Source organism: Oncorhynchus tshawytscha, linkage group LG22 (genome assembly GCF_018296145.1).
Source record: "Oncorhynchus tshawytscha isolate Ot180627B linkage group LG22, Otsh_v2.0, whole genome shotgun sequence".
NCBI classification, from domain to species: domain Eukaryota; kingdom Metazoa; phylum Chordata; class Actinopteri; order Salmoniformes; family Salmonidae; genus Oncorhynchus; species Oncorhynchus tshawytscha.
Genome location: NC_056450.1, coordinates 32977092 through 33000481, shown reverse-complemented (window position 1 = coordinate 33000481; position 23390 = coordinate 32977092). Strand labels below are relative to the sequence as shown.

The following is a 23390-nucleotide window of genomic DNA, read 5'->3' as shown; positions in this document are numbered from 1 at the left end:
TTGATGTTGAGATGTGTCTGTTACTTTAACTCTGTGAAGCATTTATTTGGGCTGCAATTTCTGAGACTGGTAATTCTAATGAACTTATCCTCTGCAGCAGAGGTAACTCTGGGCCTTTTTTTCCTGTGGTGAGGCTCATGAGATCCAGGTTCTTCATAGCGCTTGATGGTTTTTGCGACTGCACTTGAAGAAACTTTAAAAGTTCTTGAAGTTTTCCAGATTGACTGAACTTCATGTCTTAAACTAATGATGGACTGTCGTTTCTCTTTGCTTATTTGAGCTGTTCTTGCCATAATATGGATGTTGTCTTTTACCTAATAGGGCTATCTTCTGTCTACCAACCCTACCTTGTCACAACACAACGGATTGGCTCAAATGCATTAAGAAGTTAAGAAATTCCGCAAATGAACTTTTAGCAAGGCACACCTGTTAATTGAAATGCATTCCAGTTTGTGCAAAGCTGTCATCAAGGCAAAGGGTGGCTACTTTGAAGAATCTGAAATATAAAATATATTTAGATTTTTTTTAACACTTTTTTGTTTACTACATGATTAAAAATGTTTTATTTCATAGTTTTGATGTCTCCACTATTACTCTACAATGTAGAACATAGTAACAATAAAGAAAAACCCTGGAATGAGGAGGTGTGTCCAAACCTTTGACTGGTACTGTATATGTATTTAAGTAGTAAAAGTGAAGTATTTGATCCCATATTCATAGCCTGCAATGACTACATCAAGCTTGTGACTCTACACACTTGTTGGATGCATTTGCTGTTTGTTTTGGTTGTGTTTCAGATTATTTTGTGCCCAATACAAATTAATGGTAAATAAAGTATTGTGTTATTTAGAAGTCACTTTTATTGTAAATAAGATTAGAGTATGTTTCTAAACACTTCTACATTAATGTGGATGCTACCATGACTACGGATAATCCTGAATGAATTGGGAATAATGACGAGTGAGAAATTTACAGACGCACAAATATCATACCCCCCAAGACATGCTAACCTCTCACTATTACAATAACAGGGGTGGCATTTATGGTATTATGATATATGTGCTGTGTTGAAGATTGTGGACTCAAGAGAACTTGAATCATCAGGGTACATTGATACTTCATTTCCAACACCATAATGCTATCAATATTGCATAATTTAAAATGAGTAACCACTATTTCTTATTTTCCATAAAGAATTGTGACCAATGTGACCCATGTTGGTTACATCTTGGTAGTGCAGGCCATGTCCTAGTAGAGAAGGAGATAATGTCAGAACGTAAGATCAGAATCAATTCATTGATATAATCATAAGAATGCAGCTGATTTTGGAGGACAGTTCCACAACCAGCCAAATGTCCTTGAGGGCTTGGTCTACTCACCAGTCCACACTCGTAGATGGGAACGTCTGAGGCCCCTTGCACCTGGAGGCTGTGTAGCACGGCGTCGTGGACCGTAGTGAACAGACGGCTCTTAGGGATGGACTCAGAGAAGAAGCTTGCTCTGGATAACTGCTCCACCACACAAACTGGAGGAAAGACAAACCAGGTTAGACAACACACACAAAGACCACACACGCTAGACCAGAGAGAGACCAGCATGAATTAGCACAGACACTCACCTTGGCATCCAGCTAAATAGATATCAATGTCAATCTCTCTATAGTCTCGGAATATCTGCAATAAAGAGAGAAAATAGTGAGAGAGATGGAAAGAGAGTAAGAGAAAGGTCAAATAAGAAGGCCGTGTTTTTCTACGAGACTGTTTGTGTTGCACCAGTTTGGATTCATCTGGTTTTTCTCTTCATCCCTCTCTCTCCACCACTCTCCCCCTCTCTCTCCACCACTCTCCCCCTCTCTCTCCCCCTCTCTCTCCACCACTCTCTCCCTCTCTCTCTCTCCCCCTCTCTCTCTCCACCACTCTCCCCCTCTCTCTCTCTCTCTCCACCACTCTCCCCCTCTCTACCACTCTCCCCCTCTCTCTCCACCACTCTCCCCCTCTCTCTCCACCACTCTCTCCACCACTCTCCCTCTCTCCATCACTCTCTTTTTCACTCTCTACATCTCTATAAGTGCCTCTTCCCCGACATACAAAACAATCTAATTTAGACCTGCCTACTCACAGAACACAAGACCTTTGTTTGATTCAAGCACAAGGCCACTCAGGAGTATGACAGCGAACAATGTTACATAAGGAGACTGGATACAAAGAAACTACAAATACATTTCTGAAAACATGAACCTCTCCTTCCTTTTTTCTCCTTCTCTCTCTCCCTTTCTCTTTCACTGTCTTCTCCATCCCATCTGTGATCAACCCTCCCTCTCTGTCTTTCCTCCTGTCTCCCTTTCATCCGTCCCCATCCTTCAAAAACACACACACTCCTCCCACACACACAAACATACGTTATTCAGCATTATCACAGTGACGGTGTCTACAAAGCTGGCTGTGGAGAGATCCAGGATGATGGTATGTGTGTCGGAGCTCCTCCCTCTCGTCTCTTCTCCTACGGTACTGGACGTCTGGGTTATGGCATCATCGCCATGACTACCAGTCTCAGAGCCCAGGTCCAACCCGGTCCATTGCTGCTCGTAGGCCCAGTTCACCTTAGATTGACAGAGAGACTGTATGTTACTCTGCTCTGGAGTGAATTGAGGTTTTGCTTGAATCTAGAGTGTTTCCTGTAGAATTAGAGTACATTATGCTACAGACCTGTCCATTAGTGGGTCTGTCAGTCAGGGCGATGTCTGTCCTGTTTTCCTTCAGGTCAGGGGAGCCCTTCTCTACATCCACCTTGTCCTCTGGGTGGACTGTACCATTGGGTAGGTGTCCATTCACACCATTCTGGGAAGGGAAGGGGAGAGACATCCATTGAAATAATGTCACTTGATAATAGTATAAAACCATTTTTGTGTACAGTGTGTGTGTGTGTGTGTCGGACTGTATGTATATGTGATGTGTGTGTGTGTGTGTGTATAGGACTGTATGTATATGTGATGTGTGTGTGTGTGTATAGGACTGTATGTATATGTGATGTGTGTGTGTGTGTGTGTATAGGACTGTATGTATATGTGATGTGTGTGTGTGTATATGACTGTATGTATGTGTGATGTGTGTGTGTGTGTGTATATGACTGTATGTATGTGTGATGTGTGTGTATAGGACTGTATGTATATGTGATGTGTGTGTGTGTATATGACTGTATGTATGTGTGATGTGTGTGTGTGTATATATGACTGTATGTATATGTGATGTGTGTGTGTATAGGACTGTATGTATATGTTATGTGTGTGTGTGTGTGTGTGTGTATAGGACTGTAGGTATGTGTGTGTGTGTGTGTATAGGACTGTGTGTGATGTGTGTGTGTGTGTGTGTGTGTGTAGGACTGTATGTATATGTGATGTGTGTGTGTGTGTGTGTGTGTGTGTGTATAGGACTGTAGGTATGTGTGTGTGTATAGGACTGTATGTATATGTGATGTGTGTGTGTGTGTGTGTGTGTGTGGACTGTATGTATATGTGTGTGTAGGACTGTAGGTATGTGTGTGTGTATAGGACTGTATGTATATGTGATGTGTGTGTAGAACCTGTTTTTTTGCCTCCTTTTTAGCTTTCTTTTCTTCTTTCTTGTCTTTCCTCTTTTGTTTAGCATCTCTTTTCTTCTTTCTCGTCAGCAGCTTCCCAACGTCAACACCGCTCTGTGTGAGGAAATGAATACCGCTCTGTGTGAGGAAATGAATACCGCTCTGTGTGAGGAAATGAATACCGCTCTGTGTGAGGAAATGAATACCGCTCTGTGTGAGGAAATGAATACCGCTCTGTGTGAGGAAATAAATACCGCTCTGTGTGAGGAAATGAATACCGCTCTGTGTGAGGAAATGAATACCGCTCTGTGTGAGGAAATGAATACCGCTCTGTGTGAGGAAATGAATACCGCTCTGTGTGAGGAAATGAATACCGCTCTGTGTGAGGAAATAAATACCGCTCTGTGTGAGGAAATGAATACCGCTCTGTGTGAGGAAATAAATACCGCTCTGTGTGAGGAAATGAAAGAGCGGTTGAGAGAGAGTAAATAAAAAAGGGCAGATTGAGAGAAACACACAAACACACAACACACACTACCTTCTTCTGCAGTGCGTCCAGGTATAACTCAGCGTTGGTATAGTACACTGTGGTGGAGGAACGGAAGATAGTGATACCTGGGATCTCTTTTGCCTGCGGGACAAACCAACAAACAAACGGGGGGTCCAATAGACAGTCATCTAAAAGCTGCTATAAACTCCATTGTTCACTACCCCCCCCAGTATGTATTGAGGTCCTCCGTCTCACCTCTTCGTATGTGTCTGTGTCCAGGTAGAGCTCAGTCCCAGGAACCTGCCCCAGAATAGAGTACCGTGGCCTGGGAGAGAAAGAGAACGGGAATGTTATGCACTTTGAGAAGAAAGTGGGACACAGTACAGTTTAGAAAGTAAACCTCTCTCCCTTCTACATCAAACAAACACAGACTCACAGCTGTGTTCTGAAGATGACAGTGAGCAGAGAGAAGGCGATGGATGCAGCCAGGCCCAGGTCCAGGTTCAGCAGGATAGTGCACACCAGCGTTACCAACCAGACCAGCTAGGGGGCGACAGAGACACATGTAATCAATAGGGGGAATACACAGCAACCAGGAGCCTCATTTATAAACGGTGCTTGTGCACAAAATATGCCCCAACACATTTATAAAAACTGAACTTGACGTGAGAATGTGCTTATCCTCACGCTAACTTCAGACCAACTTCTAGTGGTTGAAGTATTTGAAGTAATACATTGCAAGAAGGCAAAAGTACCCTAGTGGCCTTGTGCCAATGGGGGATATACACTGAGTGTACAAAACATTAGAAACCATATAATACTGAGTTGTACACCCCCCCACAGATATTTAGTGTTACATTTACGGTAAAAGGTTATAAATGAGGCCCCAGGGGTTCTATGTTCAGTCATATACGTCAAGTTAGGATACAGGTCATAGATATGAAGTTTATGTGTTGCTCTCACCAGGTCCACTGTGTTGCTCTTCCAGAGTGCAGGAATGTCTAGGTACTGCTTAAACATGCCTTTCAGGTTTACAAACACTATGCAGGACAGGACAGCCTAGGACACACACACACACCAGATCAGATCAGTGGTGTTGTGTGTTTGGGGGGGGTTGAGAGATAAATACCTTGGGTAGCTCCCCAAACAGTGACCCCAGTTGCAGGACGGTGATCAGCACAATCACTGAAGAAACCACCCCGGCAACCTGACACAATACACAAACACACATCAGTCAGTGTGTATGCCTGGCCTGCAGAAATATTAGCAGGTGGACTTACAGTGCATTCGGAAAGTATTCAGACCCCTTGACCTTTTCCATGTTTTGTTACAGCCTTATTCTAAAACTGATTTAATTGCCCCCCCCCCATCAATCTACACACAAACCCCATAATGACAAAGCAAAAACGTTATTTTCTTTAGATTTTTGCAAATTTATGAAAAACAAAACAAAATATCACATTTACGTAAGTATTCAGACCCTTTACTCAATACTTTGTTGAAGCACCTTTGGCAGTGATTACAGCCTTGATTATTCTTGGGTTTGACGCTACAAGCTTGGCACACCTGTATTTTCTCTCATTCTTCTCTACAGATCATCTCAAACTCTGTCAGGTTGGTTGGGGAGCATCGCTGCACAGCTATTTTCAGGTCTCTCCAGAGATGTTTGATTGGGTTCAAGTCCGGGCTCTAGCTGGGCCACTCAAGGACATTGACTTGTCCCGAAGCCACTCCTGCGTTGTCTTGGCTGTGTGCATCGGGTCGTTGTCCTGTTGGAGGGTGAACCTCCAGTCTGAGGTCCTGAGCGCTCTGGATCAGGTTTCCATCAAGGATCTCTCTGTGCTTTGCTCTGTTCATCTTTCCCTCGAAGAACATCCCCACAGCATGATGCTGCCACCACCATGCTTCACCGTAGGGATGGTGCCAGGTTTCCTCCAGACGTGACGCTTGGTATTCAGGCTAAAGAGTTCAATCTTGGTTTAATCAGAGCAGAGAATCTTATTTCTCATAGTCTGAGAGTCCTTTAGTTGCCTTTTGGCAAACTCCAAGCAGGCTCTCATGTACCTTTTCCTGTGGAGTGGCTTCCGTCTGTTTTTGTCTCTGACATGCACTGTCAACTGTGGGACCTTATATAGACAGGTGTGTGCCTTTCCAAATCATGTCCAATCAATTGAATTCCAATCAAGATGTAGAAACATCTCAAGGCTGATCAATGGAAACAGGATGCACCTGAGCTCAATTTCGAGTCTCATAGCAAAGGTTCTGAATAAGTATGTAAATAAAGTATTTCAGTTCTTTACATTTATTTATACATTTGCAAACATTTCTAAAAACCTGTTTTTAGAAATGTAGATTGACGAGGAAAACATTTAATTTAATCAACTTAAGAATAAGGCTGTAACGTAACAAAATGTAGAAAAAGTCAAGGGGTCTGAATACTTTCTGAATGCACGTTACCTGTGTCCTGCCCCCAGTGCTCTCCTGGATGAGGCTACGGGACATAGAAGAGGTGACAGAGTAGCATTGGAAGAATCCTCCCACTGTGTTACTGAGACCCAGAGCCACCAGCTCCTAGAGAGAGAGAGAGAGAGAGAGAGAGAGAGAGAGAGAGAGAGAGAGAGAGATATGCAGATGCCAGAGAATGCACTAATGACCATCATTTGACCACCACATGTAAATAGGTCCTAGCGCATGTTCAGACTATACTGAGTCCCAGCTGCTCCACAGCCCCCATTGTATTGTTAACTGCAACTGGTGTAGTTCTCATCCATACAGATGTGGGATCTTAATTTGATCGCTCTTTTGTTGATAAAAATGTTCCTGGCAAACAGGGAATGCAAACTTGTAGTGTATTTAAGGTTTAAAAAGCTTCTATAGTTTTAAATATCCTCTATAAAATTTCAGACTTGATTTGACATAACATAAAATGTATTAACTCCTATAAAAAATATCCATTAATTATAATCTGCATAATAATTCACATTTCCTGTTGCTGCAGGATTATTTTCCTGCTGTAGCAAACTGGCTTAAACTAAGATCCTACATCTGTGCTTGACTGAGCAGAGCGTGTCGGCCATTAAACATTCAGGACCAGAGAGCTGTCTCTCTCCTTCAGAGCAGAACAACCTCAAGCATACCCTTGCCTACCTGCATAACTGTGTGCGTGTGTGTGTCCCACCTGGTTGCTGTCCACCTTGTAGCCGTGTTTCAGGCCGAAGGTTTTTCCCAAGGAGATGTTTATGGCATAACCCACTATGGCCACAGCAAACGCATCACCAACCACCGTACCCCACAGACTGACGTCAGGTAGACTGGGAGACTTCAGCCTAGGGATGAAGAAGAAGAGGAGGGAAAGGTCAAATAGAGAGGAGGAGGGACAGAGGGAGAAGGAGGACAGATGGAGAGGGGGAGAGGGAAGAGAGAGGTGAAAGGGGGAGAGGAGAGGTGAAAGGGGGAGATGGAAGAGAGAGAAGAGGGGGAGAGGGAGGAGAGAGAGGAGAGGGAGAGAGGAAGGAGAGGGAGAAAGGGAGGAGAGGATTGAGGAGAGGGAGAGGAAGGAGGGAGGAGAGGGGGAAAGAGGATAGAGGAGAAGGAGGAGAGAGGACAGGGGAGAGGGAGAACAGGGGAGAGAGAGGAGAGGGAGGAGAGAGAAGAGGGGGAAAGAGGAGAGAGGAGAGGAAGAGAGGGAGGAGAGGTGGGACAAAGGGGAGAGGGAGGAGAGAGTTGAGGGGAAGTGCCCCTGTACAGACCCCTTCCTCCATTACTGCCCCTGTCCAGACCCCTTCCTCCATTACTGCCCCTGCTCAGACCCCTTCATCCATTACTGCCCCTGTCCAGACCCCTTCCCCATTACTGCCCCTCCAGACCCCTTCCTCCATTACTGCCCCTGTCCAGACCCCTTCCTCCATTACTGCCCCTGTCCAGACCCCTTCCTCCATTACTGCCCCTGTCCAGACCCCTTCCTCCATTACTGCCCCTGTCCAGACCCCTTCCTCCATTACTGCCCCTGTCCAGACCCATTCCTCCATTACTGCCCCTGTCCAGACCCCTTCCTGCATTACTGCCCCTTCTCAGACCCCTTCCTCCATTACTGCCCCTGTCCAGACCCCTTCCTCCATTACTGCCCCTGTCCAGACCCCTTCCTCCATTACTGCCCCTGTCCAGACCCCTTCCTCCATTACTGCCCCTGTCCAGACCCCTTCCTCCATTACTGCCCCTGTCCAGACCCCTTCCTCCATTACTGCCCCTGTCCAGACCCCTTCCTCCATTACTGCCCCTGTCCAGACCCCTTCCTCCATTACTGCCCCTGTCCAGACCCCTTCCTCCATTACTGCCCCTGTCCAGACCCCTTCCTCCATTACTGCCCCATTACTGCCCGGACCCCTTCCTCCATTACTGCCCCTGCTCCTCCAGACCCCTTCCTCCATTACTGCCCCTGTCCAGACCCCTTCCTCCATTACTGCCCCTGTCCCTTCCTCCAGACCCCTTCCTCCATTACTGCCCCTGTCCAGACCCCTTCCTCCATTACTGCCCCTGTCCAGACCCCTTCCTCCATTACTGCCCCTGTCCAGACCCCTTCCTCCATCCATTACTGCCCCTGTCCAGACCCCTTCCTCCATTACTGCCCCTGTCCAGACCCCTTCCTCCATTACTGCCCCTGTCCAGACCCCTTCCTCCATTACTGCCCCTGTCCAGACCCCTTCCTCCATTACTGCCCCTGTCCAGACCCCTTCCTCCATTACTGCCCCTGTCCAGACCCCTTCCTCCATTACTGCCCCTGCTCAGACCCCTTCCTCCATTACTGCCCCTGTCCAGACCCCTTCCTCCATTATCCCCAACAAATCCTCTTGATTCCTGCCGCTGATGGTCCTCTAGGTCCTTCAACAGTGGTAACAGGTGTCGTGACAAATGTACACACACTCAATGACCCATATACAATGAATAATATTCTAGAGTTAATCATTAGGATGCCCCGGACCACATATTAGAGGTCATACAGTGCAGGTGCCTGGTCTTTCAAACACTGGCTGTGTAAACAGCGACGAGGGTGCTGTCTGTTGAGGCAGGACGGTAGAAAACTACCTTCATTAGTCAGCATCCAAAGATTATGTAGAGATGATTAGCCAAACAAATAATCATTTGAAGGTATTTCATTCCATAACAATGCACAGGTATTGTGATAATGACTCAAATGAACCTAATTGATAGACGGTAAACCAAGTGATGATGTACTTGTAGGCTACTGGAGGTAAAGCATCGTTATAAAGAAAAGGGTTTTACATTTGAAAGAATGAAATTATCAATTTAAAGTAAATCGTTGACAACTTGATCAAGTTGAATACCGATAAGATGCCTACAACAGCTGACCTGGATCAATAGAATTATCAGCTGCTTGGCTTTGGTCTTTGGCAGTCCAGCAATCTGAAGACCAAATCAGCTAGTACGCATTACCCTAAATGTCCCCAAAAGGCTAGGTCCGGCTCTGACTGTATGTGTGGGTATGGATGTGGGTGGGTACACAGCCCCATGAGCCTTTGCGGTCCCTCATGATGAGTTCAGCCCCCACCCTATCAAAGTTGTCCATCCCTGCTCTAGGATGACTCCTTCTCAATGAGCTAAAGTACCTTCACAAAGTATTCATACCCCTTGACTTATTCCACATTTTGTTGTGTTACAGCATGAATTCAACATTTATTAAATATATTTTTTTCGCACCCATCTACACACAATACCCCATAATGACAAAGTGAAAACATGTTTTTAGAGATTTTTGCCAAAAAATAATAGTAAAGTACAGAAATATCAAGAAAAATATCAACACAACATGCAATCATTTCAAAGATTTTACTGAGTTACAGTTCATATAAGGAAATCAGTCTATTTAAATATTCTCCAAGGCCCTAATCTATGGATTTCACATGACTGGGCAGTGGTGCTGCCCAGGGTAAGCCTTGGAGGGCAGTCAGGCCCAGCCACTGGGGATCCAGGCCCAGCCACTGGGGATCCAGGCCCAGCCACTGGGGAGCCAGGCCCAGCCACTGGGGATCCAGGCCCAGCCACTGGGGAGCCAGGCCCAGCCACTGGGGAGCCAGGCCCAGCCACTGGGGAGCCAGGCCCAGCCACTGGGGATCCAGGCCCAGCCATTGGGGAGCCAGGCCCAGCCACTGGGGAGCCAGGCCCAGCCACTGGGGATCCAGGCCCAGCCACTGGGGAGCTAGGCCCAGCCACTGGGGATCCAGGCCCAGTAACTGGGGAGCCAGGCCCAGCCACTGGGGAGCCAGGCCCAGCCACTGGGGAGCCAGGCCCAGCCACTGGGGATCCAGGCCCAGCCACTGGGGATCCAGGCCCAGCCACTGGGGAGCCAGGCCAAGACAATCAGAATGAGTTTTTCCCCACAAAAGGGCTTTATTACAGACAGAAATACTCCTCAGCATGGGGATATTTTATTTCAGCTCATGAAACATGGCACCAACACTTTACCTGTTGTTGCGTTTACATTTTTGTTCAGTGTACTTAAGTATTCATATGCCTGAGTCAATACTTTGTAGATGCACCTTTGGTATCGATTACAGCTGTGTGTAACATTTGCCCATTATTCTTTAAAAATTCTTCAAGCTCTGTCAAATTGGTTGTTGATCATTGCTAGACAACCATTTTCAGGTCTTGCCATAGATTTTAAAGTAGATTTGAGTCAAAACTGTAATTCGGCCACATTCACTGTCTTCTTGTTTTGCAACTCCAGTGTAGATTTGGCCTTGTGTTTTAGGTTATTGTCCTGCTGAAGGGTGAATTCATCTCCCAGTGTCTGGTGGAAAGCAGACTGAACCAGGTTTTCCTCTAGGATTTTGCCTGTGCATATTTCCATTCCATTTATTTTTTATGCTGAAATACCCATAACATGATGCAACTTAATATGTGACTCGTTACGCACATGTTTACTCCTGAACTTATTTAGGCTGGCCATAACTAAGGGGTCGAACACTTATTGACTCAAGACATTTCAGCTTTTTAAAATTGTATTAATTTGAAAACAATTTGAAAAACATAATTCCACTTTGACATTACGGGGTATTGTGTGTAGGCCACATACAAAGATATCTAAATTGAATCCATTTGAAATTGTAGGTTATGTTTGATGTCACCCTCCGATACTTTCTTACCTTGCCCCTCCTTATGTTGTTCTGAGTGTAACCTTGACCAGGAGAGCACTCTGCCCCAACAGACCAGGTCACAGTCAACAACCTATAGCTACTGACACACACACACACACACACACACACACACACACACACACACATAAACACTCACCCTCTGGGGATCTCTCCAACCACGGCCACGTCGTATTGGCTGTTCAGGTTACCGTAGTAGGAGATGAGTGTTGCTGCTACGATCTGTAACACACACACACACATATAGGTTGCCATGCTCACAACAACAAAGCATCTGCTGTTGTTTGCACGTGTAGGAACTTGTATGCATGCATGTGTGTAATTGTGAGTAAATCATTATCGCAGACCCTGTGTGGGTTTGGAATTCAAGCAGAAACACAGGCCAATCATTGAACAGAGCTCATCACTTGTGAACATTTTATTGGATCAATGAGAAACCAAGCACTACCATGAACTGGAGGAAAACACACTGACTGGGTAGAATATTAACCCTTTGAGATGTACCAAGAGCTTCCAACTGATTCTAATTGATGATATCACAACAAAAATCTGGATCATTAAACTGAGAATAAGATAAACTTCCTCTCAAAATGTTTAACAGGATGAGAAGACACTGTGTTCTGTTACGCTCCTTATAGATATCAGCCATGATGACAGGATGCCCTCTAGTGGCTTTCATTACAACACACATGTTCAAGGGACCAAAACAGAGAGAGAGAAAGAGGAGGAAAAGACTTGGCAGGAGGAAGGAAAAGACTGGACAGGAGGAAGGAAAAGACTGGACAGGAGGAAGGAAAAGACTTGGCAGGAGGAAGGAAAAGACTGGACAGGAGGAAGGAAAAGACTTGACAGGAGGAAGGAAAAGACTTGGCAGGAGGATAGAAAAGACTGGACAGGAGGAAGGAAAAGACTTGGCAGGAGGATGGAAAAGACTTGGCAGGAGGATGGAAAAGACTTGGCAGGAGGATGGAAAAGACTTGGCAGGAGGAAGGAAAAGACTTGGCAGGAGGAAGGAAAAGACTTGGCAGGAGGATGGAAAAGACTTGGCAGGAGGAAGGAAAAGACTTGGCAGGAGGAAGGAAAAGACTGGACAGGAGGAAGGAAAAGATTGGACAGGAGGAAGGAAAAGACTGGACAGGAGGAAGGAAAAGACTTGGCAGGAGGAAGGAAAAGACTTGGCAGGAGGAAGGAAAAGACTTGACAGGAGGAAGGAAAAGACTGGACAGGAGGAAGGAAAAGATTGGACAGGAGGAAGGAAAAGACTGGACAGGAGGAAGGAAAAGACTTGGCAGGAGGAAGGAAAAGACTTGGCAGGAGGAAGGAAAAGACTTGACAGGAGGATAGAAAAGACTGGACAGGAGGAAGGAAAAGACTGGACAGGAGGAAGGAAAAGACTTGGCAGGAGGAAGGAAAAGACTTGGCAGGAGGAAGGAAAAGACTTGGCAGGAGGAAGGAAAAGACTTGGCAGGAGGAAGGAAAAGACTTGGCAGGAGGATAGAAAAGACTGGACAGGAGGAAGGAAAAGACTTGGCAGGAGGAAGGAAAAGACTTGTATGTAATGTTGTCTCTGACGCAGCCTTCTACTTGTAATGATCTAATAAACTAAATCAATCAATCAATGAATCAGTCAATCAATCAATGATTGTGTGACTAATGACACAGAGAGCGGTTAGGTATGGAGGACTTACCACTATGAGTTCTATGGGAATAGGCAGAGGTAGTTTCTTCTCATAACAGGAGTTGAGTTCTTTGACCACTATGAGGACCACCAAGGCCACTAGACTAACCACCAGGGTCCCAATGTTAGTCTCTGGCAGATGTCTACAGATGTCTATTAGGATCTAGAGAGAGAGAGAGAGAGAGAGATGGACAGTCAGACTGTTATTGCCTGCATCCACTAGGTGGAAAACTTGTACAACTTTGTCACATCTGTCTGTGTCGGTGTGTGTGTGTCTGTGTGCTTGAGTGTGGATGTGTTGTGTGTACTCACATAGACCTGAGACAGTGGTCCGGAGAAGCGTGCAGGGTGGATACCAAAGATGTATTTGAGTTGTGAGATGACCACGTGTGTAGCTGCTCCTGTTGTGTAGCCACGTACCAGGGGCTCCGAAAGGTACGTCACCACGAAACCAAACCGCACCATGCCCAACAGGACCTGAAAGAGCCCACTCAGTACAGTGGTGCTGGCTGCTATCTGAACTCTGTAGGCGTCACGGGCTGTCACATCCAGAACGCCTGTCCCGTTGGTTCCATTCAGGAATGTGAAGTCACTGTCTGGGGCCAGCCTCTCTGTCACACTGCCTATCATGATGCTGATCACAGCAAACGTTCCTGAGGAAAAACACCACCTTAGTGAAACTCATTATTCCTCTGACCGATGATATTAAAACATTCACTCTCTCAAGTCTTTCTCCCTCTCTCTCTTTCTCCTCCTTTCTCTCATTCTCCTCCTTTCTCCTCTCTCTTTCTCCTCCTCTGTCTCCTCCTCTCTCTGTCTCCTCCTCTCTCTGTCCCCACCTCTGGCTTCTCCTCTCTCTTTCTCCTCATCTCTCTGTCTCTGTTAAGGGAATTTTTATCAATAATGACTAATTATGTATACATTTCAATCAGGACTGACTAATCAGAATACTATTATGTTGCTGTATATGTATGAATTTTCTTTATAATCCTAGTACTGAATATAATGTGTGTAAATATAATCAAGAATTAGAACAATGACTGTCTGTTCCTTGGTAGAAATGAATGAACTTATAGCCAGACTGGCTAGAATGCTTATCTACACAGGCAGACCTTGGCTCCGTTCATAAATGATCTTAATAGGGAGAGACGATGTGAGAACCATACAGCCATTGTACTGGAGCGGAGATGAGACGGGCTAGTACTAAAACTAATGACGTCATTTTCAGTTTATAACCTGTGGTAAAATGTATCATGGGCAGTACTCTCGAGAATAAAAGCTGCTGATTGACTTTAAGACTGGTCTCTGTGCATTTTATACAAATAAGAGTCATACAGATTCTTATGAATTGACAGAGTGTTTAATTTTAATTGGGTATTAAAACAGAGGAATATTATTCCTGTAACAGTCTCCCTCTCTCTTTCTCCTCCTCTCTCTTTCCCTCTTTCCCTCTTTCTCTTTCTCCCTTCTCTCTTTCTCTTCCTCTCTCTTTCCCCTCCTCTATCTGTCTCCTCCTCTCTCTTTCCCTCTCTCTCTTTCCCTTTTCCCCTCATCTCTCTGTCTCCTCCTCTCTCTTTCCCTCTCTCTCTGTCTCCTCCTCCCCTGTCTCCTCCTCTCTCTTTCCCTCTCTCTCTTTCCCTCTCTCTCTTTCCCCATCTCTCTGTCTCCTCCTCTCTCTATCCCTCTCTCTCTTTCCCCTCCTCTCCCTGTCTCCTCCTCTCTGTCCCTCTCTCTCTTTCTCCTCCTCTCTCTTTCCTTCTCTCTCTGTCTCCTCCTCCCTCTTTCTCATCCTCTCTTTCTCCTCCTCTCTCATCCTCTGTCTCCTCCTCTCTCTTTCCCTCTCACTCTTTCCCTCTCTCTCTTTCCCCATCTCTCTGTCTCCTCCTCTCTCTTTCCCTCTCTCTCTTTCTCCTCAGTTTTCTCATCCTCTCTCTTTCCCCTCCTCTCCCTGTCTCCTCCTCTCTCTATCCCTCTCTCTCTTTCTCCTCCTCTCTGTTTCCTCCTCTCTCTGTCTCCTCCTCTTTCCCCTCCTCTCCCTGTCTCCTCCTCTCTCTTTCCCTATCTCTCTTTCTCCTCCTCTCTCTTTCCTTCTCTCTCTGTCTCCTCTTCTCTCTTCCCCTCTCTCTCTGTCTCCTCCTCTCTCTTTCCCCCTCTCTCTGTCTCCTCCTCTCTCCACTCTGTCTTACCTATGGAGATGTGTCTGGAGGTGCCAAGGATGCAGTAGACCAGTACAGGGTAGAAGGAGGTGTAGAGACCAAACACTGGAGGCACAGAGGCCAGGAGAGCATAGGCCATACCTAGGCAAATGTTACAGGAAGGTCTTCATAGTCTTCACAAAATAGATAGTTATCATATATTCTCAAATAGGTCATGTAACTTTTAGGAATTTAACAGCCCAAAGAGATTAAACAATAACTTGAGATCAATTTATGTAAATCAGGCTTTTCCATACCTCAAACATTGGCATCAATCAATCAAATATATTTATGTAGTCCTTTTCCATTAGCAGGAGATTTGGGAGATTTCCATGTGAGTTACACGTATTGCTGATTTCAAGGTATGATCGGGTCATGTGATCCGGCCCTGTTATTCGACCCTGTGATCTGGCCCTGTGACTGGACCATGTGACTGGACCATGTGATCGGGCCCTGTGATCACACCCTGTGATCGGACCCTGTTATTGGGCCCTGTGTGCATGTGTGTTTGGTCAGACAGTAGATGTAGCACAGACCCTGAGGCAGGTGCATGATGCCAACGCTGATGCCAGAGATGAGGTCTCCCAGGCCGTTGTCTCTCACTGAGTAACGTGGCAACCATGACAGGACAGGCAAAGTGCTCAGCACAGAGCGCTTCAGCTTGGGCATGGAACACCTGACACCAGGGCGGAGTGCATCATGGAGAGTTGGAGAAAAGAGGAATACAGTTTTGTTATCCATTTGTGACAACTGAAATGTGTCTGCTGAGTTTAACAGTTGGTGGAAAGGGCATTGGTATGCAACTCTTCTCCTGGAGCGCCACAGTGTGTGCAGGGTCTTGTTCTAGCCCAGCTCCAACACATATGATTTAACTAACCAGGAGACTTAAAGCTAGGCTGGAACAAAAACCTGCACACACCGTGTCCCTCCAGGACCGGGGTTTACAGAGAAACCATGACAACTATCTGTACGGTTCTGTTTAAGTGAAAACAAAAGAGGTGTAATCTGTGTTTGGAATGTTCATCTGGATTATGTAGCTAAAGCGTTCTTGGCTTTGTCTTGTGTTTTTAATGAGTTCATTTTTTCTGACTTGATATATTAATATTTGGTGGCAGTGCAGTGTCATACTCTGTTATAGGTTAATATTTGGTGGAAGTGCAGTGTGATACTCTCTGATAGGTTAATATTTGGTGGCAGTGTAGTGTCATACTCTGTGATAGTGTTCCGCACTGTCACCAAATATTAACCTATGTTTCAGTTTCAAGAGGCCATCGGGGCTCAGGTCCAGAGGAAGATTAACTTTTCTCTTCAAGCCTCAATAGGTCACACGGCCTGGACCAGTCTGGATACAGTGCCTTGCAAAAGTATTCACCCCCTTGGCGTTTTTCCTATTTTGTTTCATTACAACCTGTAATTGAAATAGATTTTTATTTGGATTCCATCTAATGGACATACACAAAATACTCCAAATTGGTGAAGTGGAAAAAATAACTTGTTTCAAAAAATGATAAAAAAGGGAAAAGTGTTGCGTACGTATGTACTCACCCCCTCTGCTATGAAGCCCCTAAATAAGATCTGGTGCAACCAATTACCTTCAGAAGTCACATTATTACTTAAATAAAGTCCACCTGCAATCTAAGTGTCACATGATCTCAGTATATGTACACCTGTTCTGAAAGGCCCAGAGTCTGCAACACCACCAAGCAAGTAGCACCACCAAGCAAGCGGCACCAGGAAGACCAAGGAGCTCTCCAAACAGGTTGTGGAGAAGTACAGATCAGGGTTTGGTAATAAAAAAATATCAGAAACTTTGAACATCCCATGGAGCACCATTAAATCCATTATTAAAAAACAGAAAGAATATGGCATCACAACAAACCTGCCAAGAGAGGGCCACCCACCAAAACTCACAGACCAGGCAAGGAGGGCATTAACCAGCGAGGCAACAATGAGACCAAAGATAATGCTGAAGGAGTGGCAAAGCTCCACAGTGGAGGTTGGAGTATCTGTCCATAGGACGACATTAAGCCATACACTCCACAGAGCTGGGCTTTACGGAAGAGTGGCCAGAAAAAAAGCCATTGCTTAATACCTATCTATGCTAGGTGAGACGGTAGTGTCCCACCTGACCAACATCCAGTGAAAGTGCAGGGCTCCAAATTCAAACTACAGAATTGTAAATATTTAACATTCTTGTAAATACACATGCAATATGTCAAAATAAAGCTTAACTTCTTGTTAATCCAGCCGCGGTGTCAGATTTCAAAATGGCTTTACAGCGAAAGCAAACCATGTGATTATCTGAGGACAGCACCCCACCACACAAATGCATAACAATAATTTTCAACCAGGCAGGTGGCGACGAAAGTCAGAAATAACGATATAATTCATGCCTTACCTTTGAAGATCTTCTTCTGTTGGCACTCCAATATGTCCCAGAAACATCACAAATGGTCCTTTTGTTCGATAAACTTCTTTTTATATCCTCAAAATGTCCATTTATTTGCCGAGTTTGATTCAGAAAAACACCGGTTCCAACTCGCCCAACATGACTACAAATTATCTAATAAGTTACCTGTAAACATTGTCCAAACATTTCAAACAACGTTCCTAATCCATCCTTAGGTATCCTAAAAGGTAAATAATCAATCAAATTTAAGACGGAATATACTGTGTTCAATAGCAGATAAAATCAAAGTGGAGCGAGCTCCAGGTCGCGCGCCCCAAACAAAAGAGTCCACTAGGCTTGACTCTCATTCTGAATAGCCGTACTTCTTCATTTCTCAAAGGAAAAACATCAACCAATTTCTACATTCTGTTGACATCTAGTGGAAGCCATAGGAACTGCAAGCAAGTGCCTCATAAATCTAGTTTGCCATAGAAAACCAATTGAAAACACAGTGAACTCAAAAAGATTTTCCTGGATGGTTTGTCCTCAGGGTTTTGCCAGCCAAGTAAGTTATGTTATACTCAGACATAATTTTTAACAGTTTTAGAAACTTTAGAGTGTTTTCGATCCAAATCTACAAATTATATGCATATCCTAGCTTCTGGGTCTGAATAGCAGGTGGTTTACTGTGGGCATGCTTTTCATCCGGGTGTCAAAATACTGCCCCCTATCCCAAAGAAATTTAAAGAAAAAAATAAGCAAACACATTTGGTGTTCACAAAAAGGCATGTGGGGACTCCCCAAACATGTGGAAGAAGGTACTGTGTTTTTTGGCCATCAAGGAAAATGCTATGTCTGGCGCAAACCCAACACCTCTCATCACCCCCACAATGAAGCATAGTGGTGGCAGCATCAGGCTGTGTTTCATCAGCAGGGACTGGGAAACTGGTCAGAATGGAAGGAATTTTTAATTTATCCATTATTTTTTACCAGGTAAGTTGACTGAGAACACATTCTCATTTGCAGCAATGACCTGGGGAATAGTTACAGGGGAGAGGAGGGGGGATTAATGAGCCAATTGTAAACTGGGGATTATTAGGTGACAGTGATGGTTTAAGGGCCAGATTGGGAATTTAGCCAGGACACCAGGGTTAACACCCCTACGATAAGTGCCATGGGATCTTTAAGGACCTCAGAGAGTCAGGACACCTGTTTAACGTCCCATCCGAAAGACAGCACGCTACACAGGGCAGTGTCCCCAATCACTGCCCTGGGGCATTGGGATATTTCTTTAGACCAGAGGAAAGAGTGCCTCCTACTGGCCCTCCCATCCAGGAACTGACCAGGACCAACCCTGCTTAGCTTCAGAAGCAAGCCAGCAGTGGTGTGCAGGGTGGTATGCTGCTGGCAATGATGTTTGGCGCTAAATACAGGGAATTTCTTGAGGGAAACCTCTTTCAGTCTTTCAGAGATTTGAGACTGGGACGGAGGTTCACCTTCCAGCAAGACAATGACCCTAAGCATACTGCAAAAGCAAGGGGAAACATTTAAATGTCTTGGAATGGCCTAGTCAAAGCCCAGACCTCAATCCAATTGAGAATCTGCGGTATGACTTAAAGTTTGCTGTACACAAGCGGAACCCATCCAACTTGAAGGAGCTGGAGCAGTTTTGCCTTGAAGAATGGGCAGAAACCCCAGTGGCTTGATGTGCCAAGCTTATAGAGACATACCCAAAGAGTCTTGCAGCTGTCATTGCTGCAAAGAGGGGGGGGGGGAATGGTTATGCACGCTCTAGTTTTCTGCTTTTCTGTCTTATTTCTTGATGGTTTCACAATAACAAATATTTTGCATCTTCAAAGTGGAAGGCATGTTGTTTAAAATAAAATGATACAACCCCCCCCAAAAATCTATTTAATTTCAGGTTTTAAGGCAACAAAATAGGATAAATGCCAAGGGGGTGAAAACTGTCTGTCTGAATAAGTCAACGCCACTGTAAGTCACACCAAACTGTCTGGCCTGGACCAAACTGTCTGCCTTTCATAACCCAGATAAAAAAGACTACAGTTTACTATAGAATACTATAGTACTTACTATATAATGATATAGTATTCTGTTACTATAGAATTATATAGTATTTTGTAGCAAACCTGTATACTGTAGAATTCTATACTGCACACTGTCGTATCCCTTGATCGTGTAGTGCGAACTATATAATTGTGTAGTATACTGTGGATTACTACTGTATACTACACACTGTAGTGTATCCCTTGATCATGTAGTGCTTACTATATAATTTTGTAATATACTGTAGAATACTGTACTACACACTGTGGTATCCCTTAACCATGTAGTGCTTACTATAAAATGTTGTAGTATACTGTAGAATACTATATTAAATACTACAATATTATCTGCCAAAAACACTGTAGTAAATACTACGGTAATGTCCAATAAAACATAGTTTAAAAAAAACTATACTAATACTACATTATTCAATTTGCATATGCTCCACCCATACCCATCCCCCATATCCAAATTTGTGCCACCCATAAGTAAGAAACCTACATGCCAATTATAGACCATATATTGTGTTCCCTTACAGATGATAGAAAACAGCAGAAGTGTTGAACTATTTGTTCAGTCTCCAGTCCTACCTTCAGTTTATGGAGTATTTGCTCATAGTCTATCTTATATGTCAAAGATAATAGAACAAAAAACACTAGTAAATACTACAGTAATACCTGCAATAACACTACAGTAATTACTATAGTATTTATACTGTAATACACTGTACTACAGTCAAGTCCACAAAACCATATAGTGAACACTACATTAACATCTGTAAAAACACTACAGTGAATACTACAGTAAAGTCTGTAAAACAGTACAGTGAATACTATAGTATACTAGTTTGTCCTCAAAAACACTACAGTGAATACTATAGTATACTACAGTCTGTGAAAATACTACAGCACATTACAGCAAAAAACACTACAGTGAATACTATAGTATACTTCCGCAAAAGCACTACAGTGAAAACTATAGTATACTTCCGCAAAAACACTACAGTGAAAACTATAGTATATAAATATAGTAATACTACAGTATTTAGACCATAGTATACTGTAGTATTTTTCATATGGACAGCTGTCCTGTCTTATCTTTCTGCACCTTTATCTGTTCTCTTCTTTCTCTCTCTGTGCCTCTCATTATCCTTCTCTCTTATCCTCTATCTGTTTTCTCTCTAATATTCTCCTTCTCTGTCCGCTACAGACTGTCCCTCTCTGTCCGCTACAGACTGTCCCTCTCTGTCCGCTGCAGACTGTCCCTCTCTGTCCGCTACAGACTGTCCCTCTCTGTCCGCTACAGACTGTCCCTCTCTGTCCGCTACAGACGGTCCCTCTCTGTCCGCTACAGACTGTCCCTCTCGTTCATTCTACTTCTAGCTTACCTCTCCCTGCGTCAGTGGGATTGCATAATGAAAGATCATCCATTGCAACCATATAAAGGAGCACATCACACATTCAAACACGTAACACACACACACACACGCTCATCTACGTGCCTTACTCAACTGTCCTCAAATAACCTGGGCAGTAAATTGTAAACTGAAATCAACACAGACACATCCAAAATAGCTTTTGTCAATGCATGTTATTCATCTGCAGAATTAGTCAGCAAATAGTGAAACTGATGCCTGTTCCTGCTCCCCACGTGCACTATTCTCCCTCCTCCCCCTCTCCCATCCCTCCCTCCTCCCCCTCTCCCATCCCTCCTGCTCCCTCTCCTTCTCTTTGACCATATCTTACCTGAGGGAATCTTTCACCCTGTCCTTCAGGGGAGGTGTGGTGGAGGGTGTCCGTCTTCGGGCCACCTGGTCAAGGCAAAGCTCGTCCAAAACATCCCTCTCCACGTAAAACTTCCCAGCTCTCTGTTCTTCAACACCCATGGTTGTCTGCCTGTCTGTCTTCCAACACTGAGTGTCTTTGTGTTGATTGCTTTGTGTCTGTCTGTCTGTCTGTCTGTCTGTCTGTCTGTCTGTCTGTCTGTCTGTCTGTCTGTCTGTCTGTCTGTCTGTCTGTCTGTCTGTCTGTCTGTCTGTCTGTCTGTCTGTCTGTCTGTCTGTCTGTCTGTCTGTCTGTCTGTCTGTCTGGACTAGTCTGAAACACTGTGCAGGTCTCTCCAAAACATTACTTAGAAAAAAACACTGTTGGTCCAAAAAGTTAAAAATCTATTAGTCTTAAAAGAGAAAAACCTCTTGGTCCAAAAACAACAGTTGTCTGCCAATTACCAACAACTGTCCAACACCCTGATAAGAGTTACAAAAGCATGAAATAAGAAGTCCCACGCTCCTGGCTGTGTCTCAGTTTGTATCCAGTTTAGCAGAGTGTGGGAGTGACAGTCCTCTCCTGCCCTTATGAGGGAACACTTCACCCCCAAGCCAGTAGTGTGTGTGGTCTAACTTTACTATCCTTCGGGTTCCAGAAGTCCTCACAGGGACAGTAAAACAAGGACAATTCTAACAAGTGGTGACATTTTGTAGATAAAGACTATTTTAGGCTTAGGGTCAGGTTTAGGGTTAGAATTAGGTTTGGGTTAGAATTAGGGTTAGGAGTTACATTTAGGGTTAGGGTTACAATTAGGTTTGGGTTAGAATAAGGGTTAGGAGTTAGGGTTAGGTTTAGTTTTAGTGTTAGGGGTTTGGAGTTAAGATAAGGGTTAAGGGTTAGGGTTAGGTTTAGGGTTAAGGGTTAGGGGAAAAAAGGACTTTGAATGGGAGTAAATGTTTTGGTCCCCACTTGGATTGTAAAACCAATGTGTGTGTGTGTATGTTTCTCTCTCTCAGTGTGTGTGTGTGTGTGTGTGTGTGTGTGTGTGTGTGTGTGTGTGTGTGTGTGTGTGTGTGTGTGTGTGTGTGTGTGTGTGTGTGTGTGTGTGTGTGTGTGTGTGTGTGTGGTCGGCAATGAAAGTACGGTGAAAGTGTTTACTCAGGCCAGTCACCCAGCTGTACTTTTTCCCTAGGTCATTCATCCTGGGCTGAGTTGACATCTCTACCTCCTCATGCACACATAAACACACACACGTGTTTTTCAATTGTTTTCCTGAGTATTATGTCCTGTTTTCACGTGCCATCCTTCAGAGTTCTTTGTAGTTCTAAATGGTTTTTCTAAATAGTTTTTAACTGTAGGAATTGTTTTACCCATCAATCAATAAATCAATCAGTAAAGTCTCTTCCCTCACACCCACAAAACACACTTGTAATCTGATTTAGTAGGAACAGTATTTGCAGCAGCTACTCTTCCTGGGGTCCACAAAAAAACATCAAGCATGACAAGTAACAAAGCACTGATACACTGATAGACAACGACAGTCACACTCATTTTAAATACAAAATATACGAACAATTTGACAACAAAACATTATACAAACAATACAACAACAAAAATTGTGTGTGTGAGGGTGTGTCCCCTCACAGTACCTCGCTTGTTTTTTAATCAGTTTTTTTTTCAAGGTAATTTTGCTGTTTGCTTGACTAACTTGAGATGGAAGGGAGTTCAATGTGATCATGGCTCTGTATAAAACTGTCCGTTCCCGTGAATTCATTTTGGACTTAGTATTGCAATATACTGCAAGTTTTATTGGTAGTGATTGTCTTGTCTTGGCTCAGACAGACTGTACTACAAGGTTTAGACAGACTGAAGTCCAGATTTAGGAGGAAGATGTTCTACTCTGACTCCACACCTTCCTCCAGAGTTTCATATCCTACTGCGCAACACATCATAACTCACCACCTCTGATAGAAATAAATACTGTCCAAAATATCGTACAAATTAGGATTTGTTTTCGGCTGTTAAATACCTCTCGGGTTAGTTTAAACATGTGTTCGTAGTTA

At 44.3% G+C, this 23390-nt stretch overlaps 1 protein-coding gene across 5 annotated transcripts; it reads right to left on the bottom strand.

The window, feature by feature from the left end:
- Window positions 1–958: 958 nt before the first annotated feature.
- LOC112221328 (solute carrier family 26 member 6-like) lies at window positions 959–21572 on the bottom strand. 5 transcript variants are annotated; one of them, XM_042304089.1, is made up of 19 exons: window positions 21307–21572; window positions 15645–15784; window positions 15100–15210; window positions 13226–13566; window positions 12924–13076; window positions 11375–11457; window positions 7245–7392; window positions 6524–6637; window positions 5196–5273; window positions 5030–5125; window positions 4503–4609; window positions 4322–4391; window positions 4115–4207; window positions 3580–3690; window positions 2706–2837; window positions 2399–2599; window positions 1619–1673; window positions 1380–1525; window positions 959–1248 (listed from the first exon to the last, which is right to left on the bottom strand). In XM_042304089.1, the coding sequence occupies exons 1-19, from the start codon at window positions 21444–21446 to the stop codon at window positions 1222–1224; spliced, it is 2346 nt and encodes a 781-aa protein (XP_042160023.1). In that variant the 5' UTR covers window positions 21447–21572; the 3' UTR covers window positions 959–1221. The 5 variants fall into 5 exon arrangements, with proteins under 5 accessions (XP_042160023.1, XP_042160024.1, XP_042160025.1 ...); XM_042304090.1 differs by having other exon boundaries at window positions 3592–3690; XM_042304091.1 differs by lacking the exon at window positions 21307–21572 and adding an exon at window positions 16356–16503.
- Between the last annotated feature and the right edge of the window lie 1818 nt (window positions 21573–23390).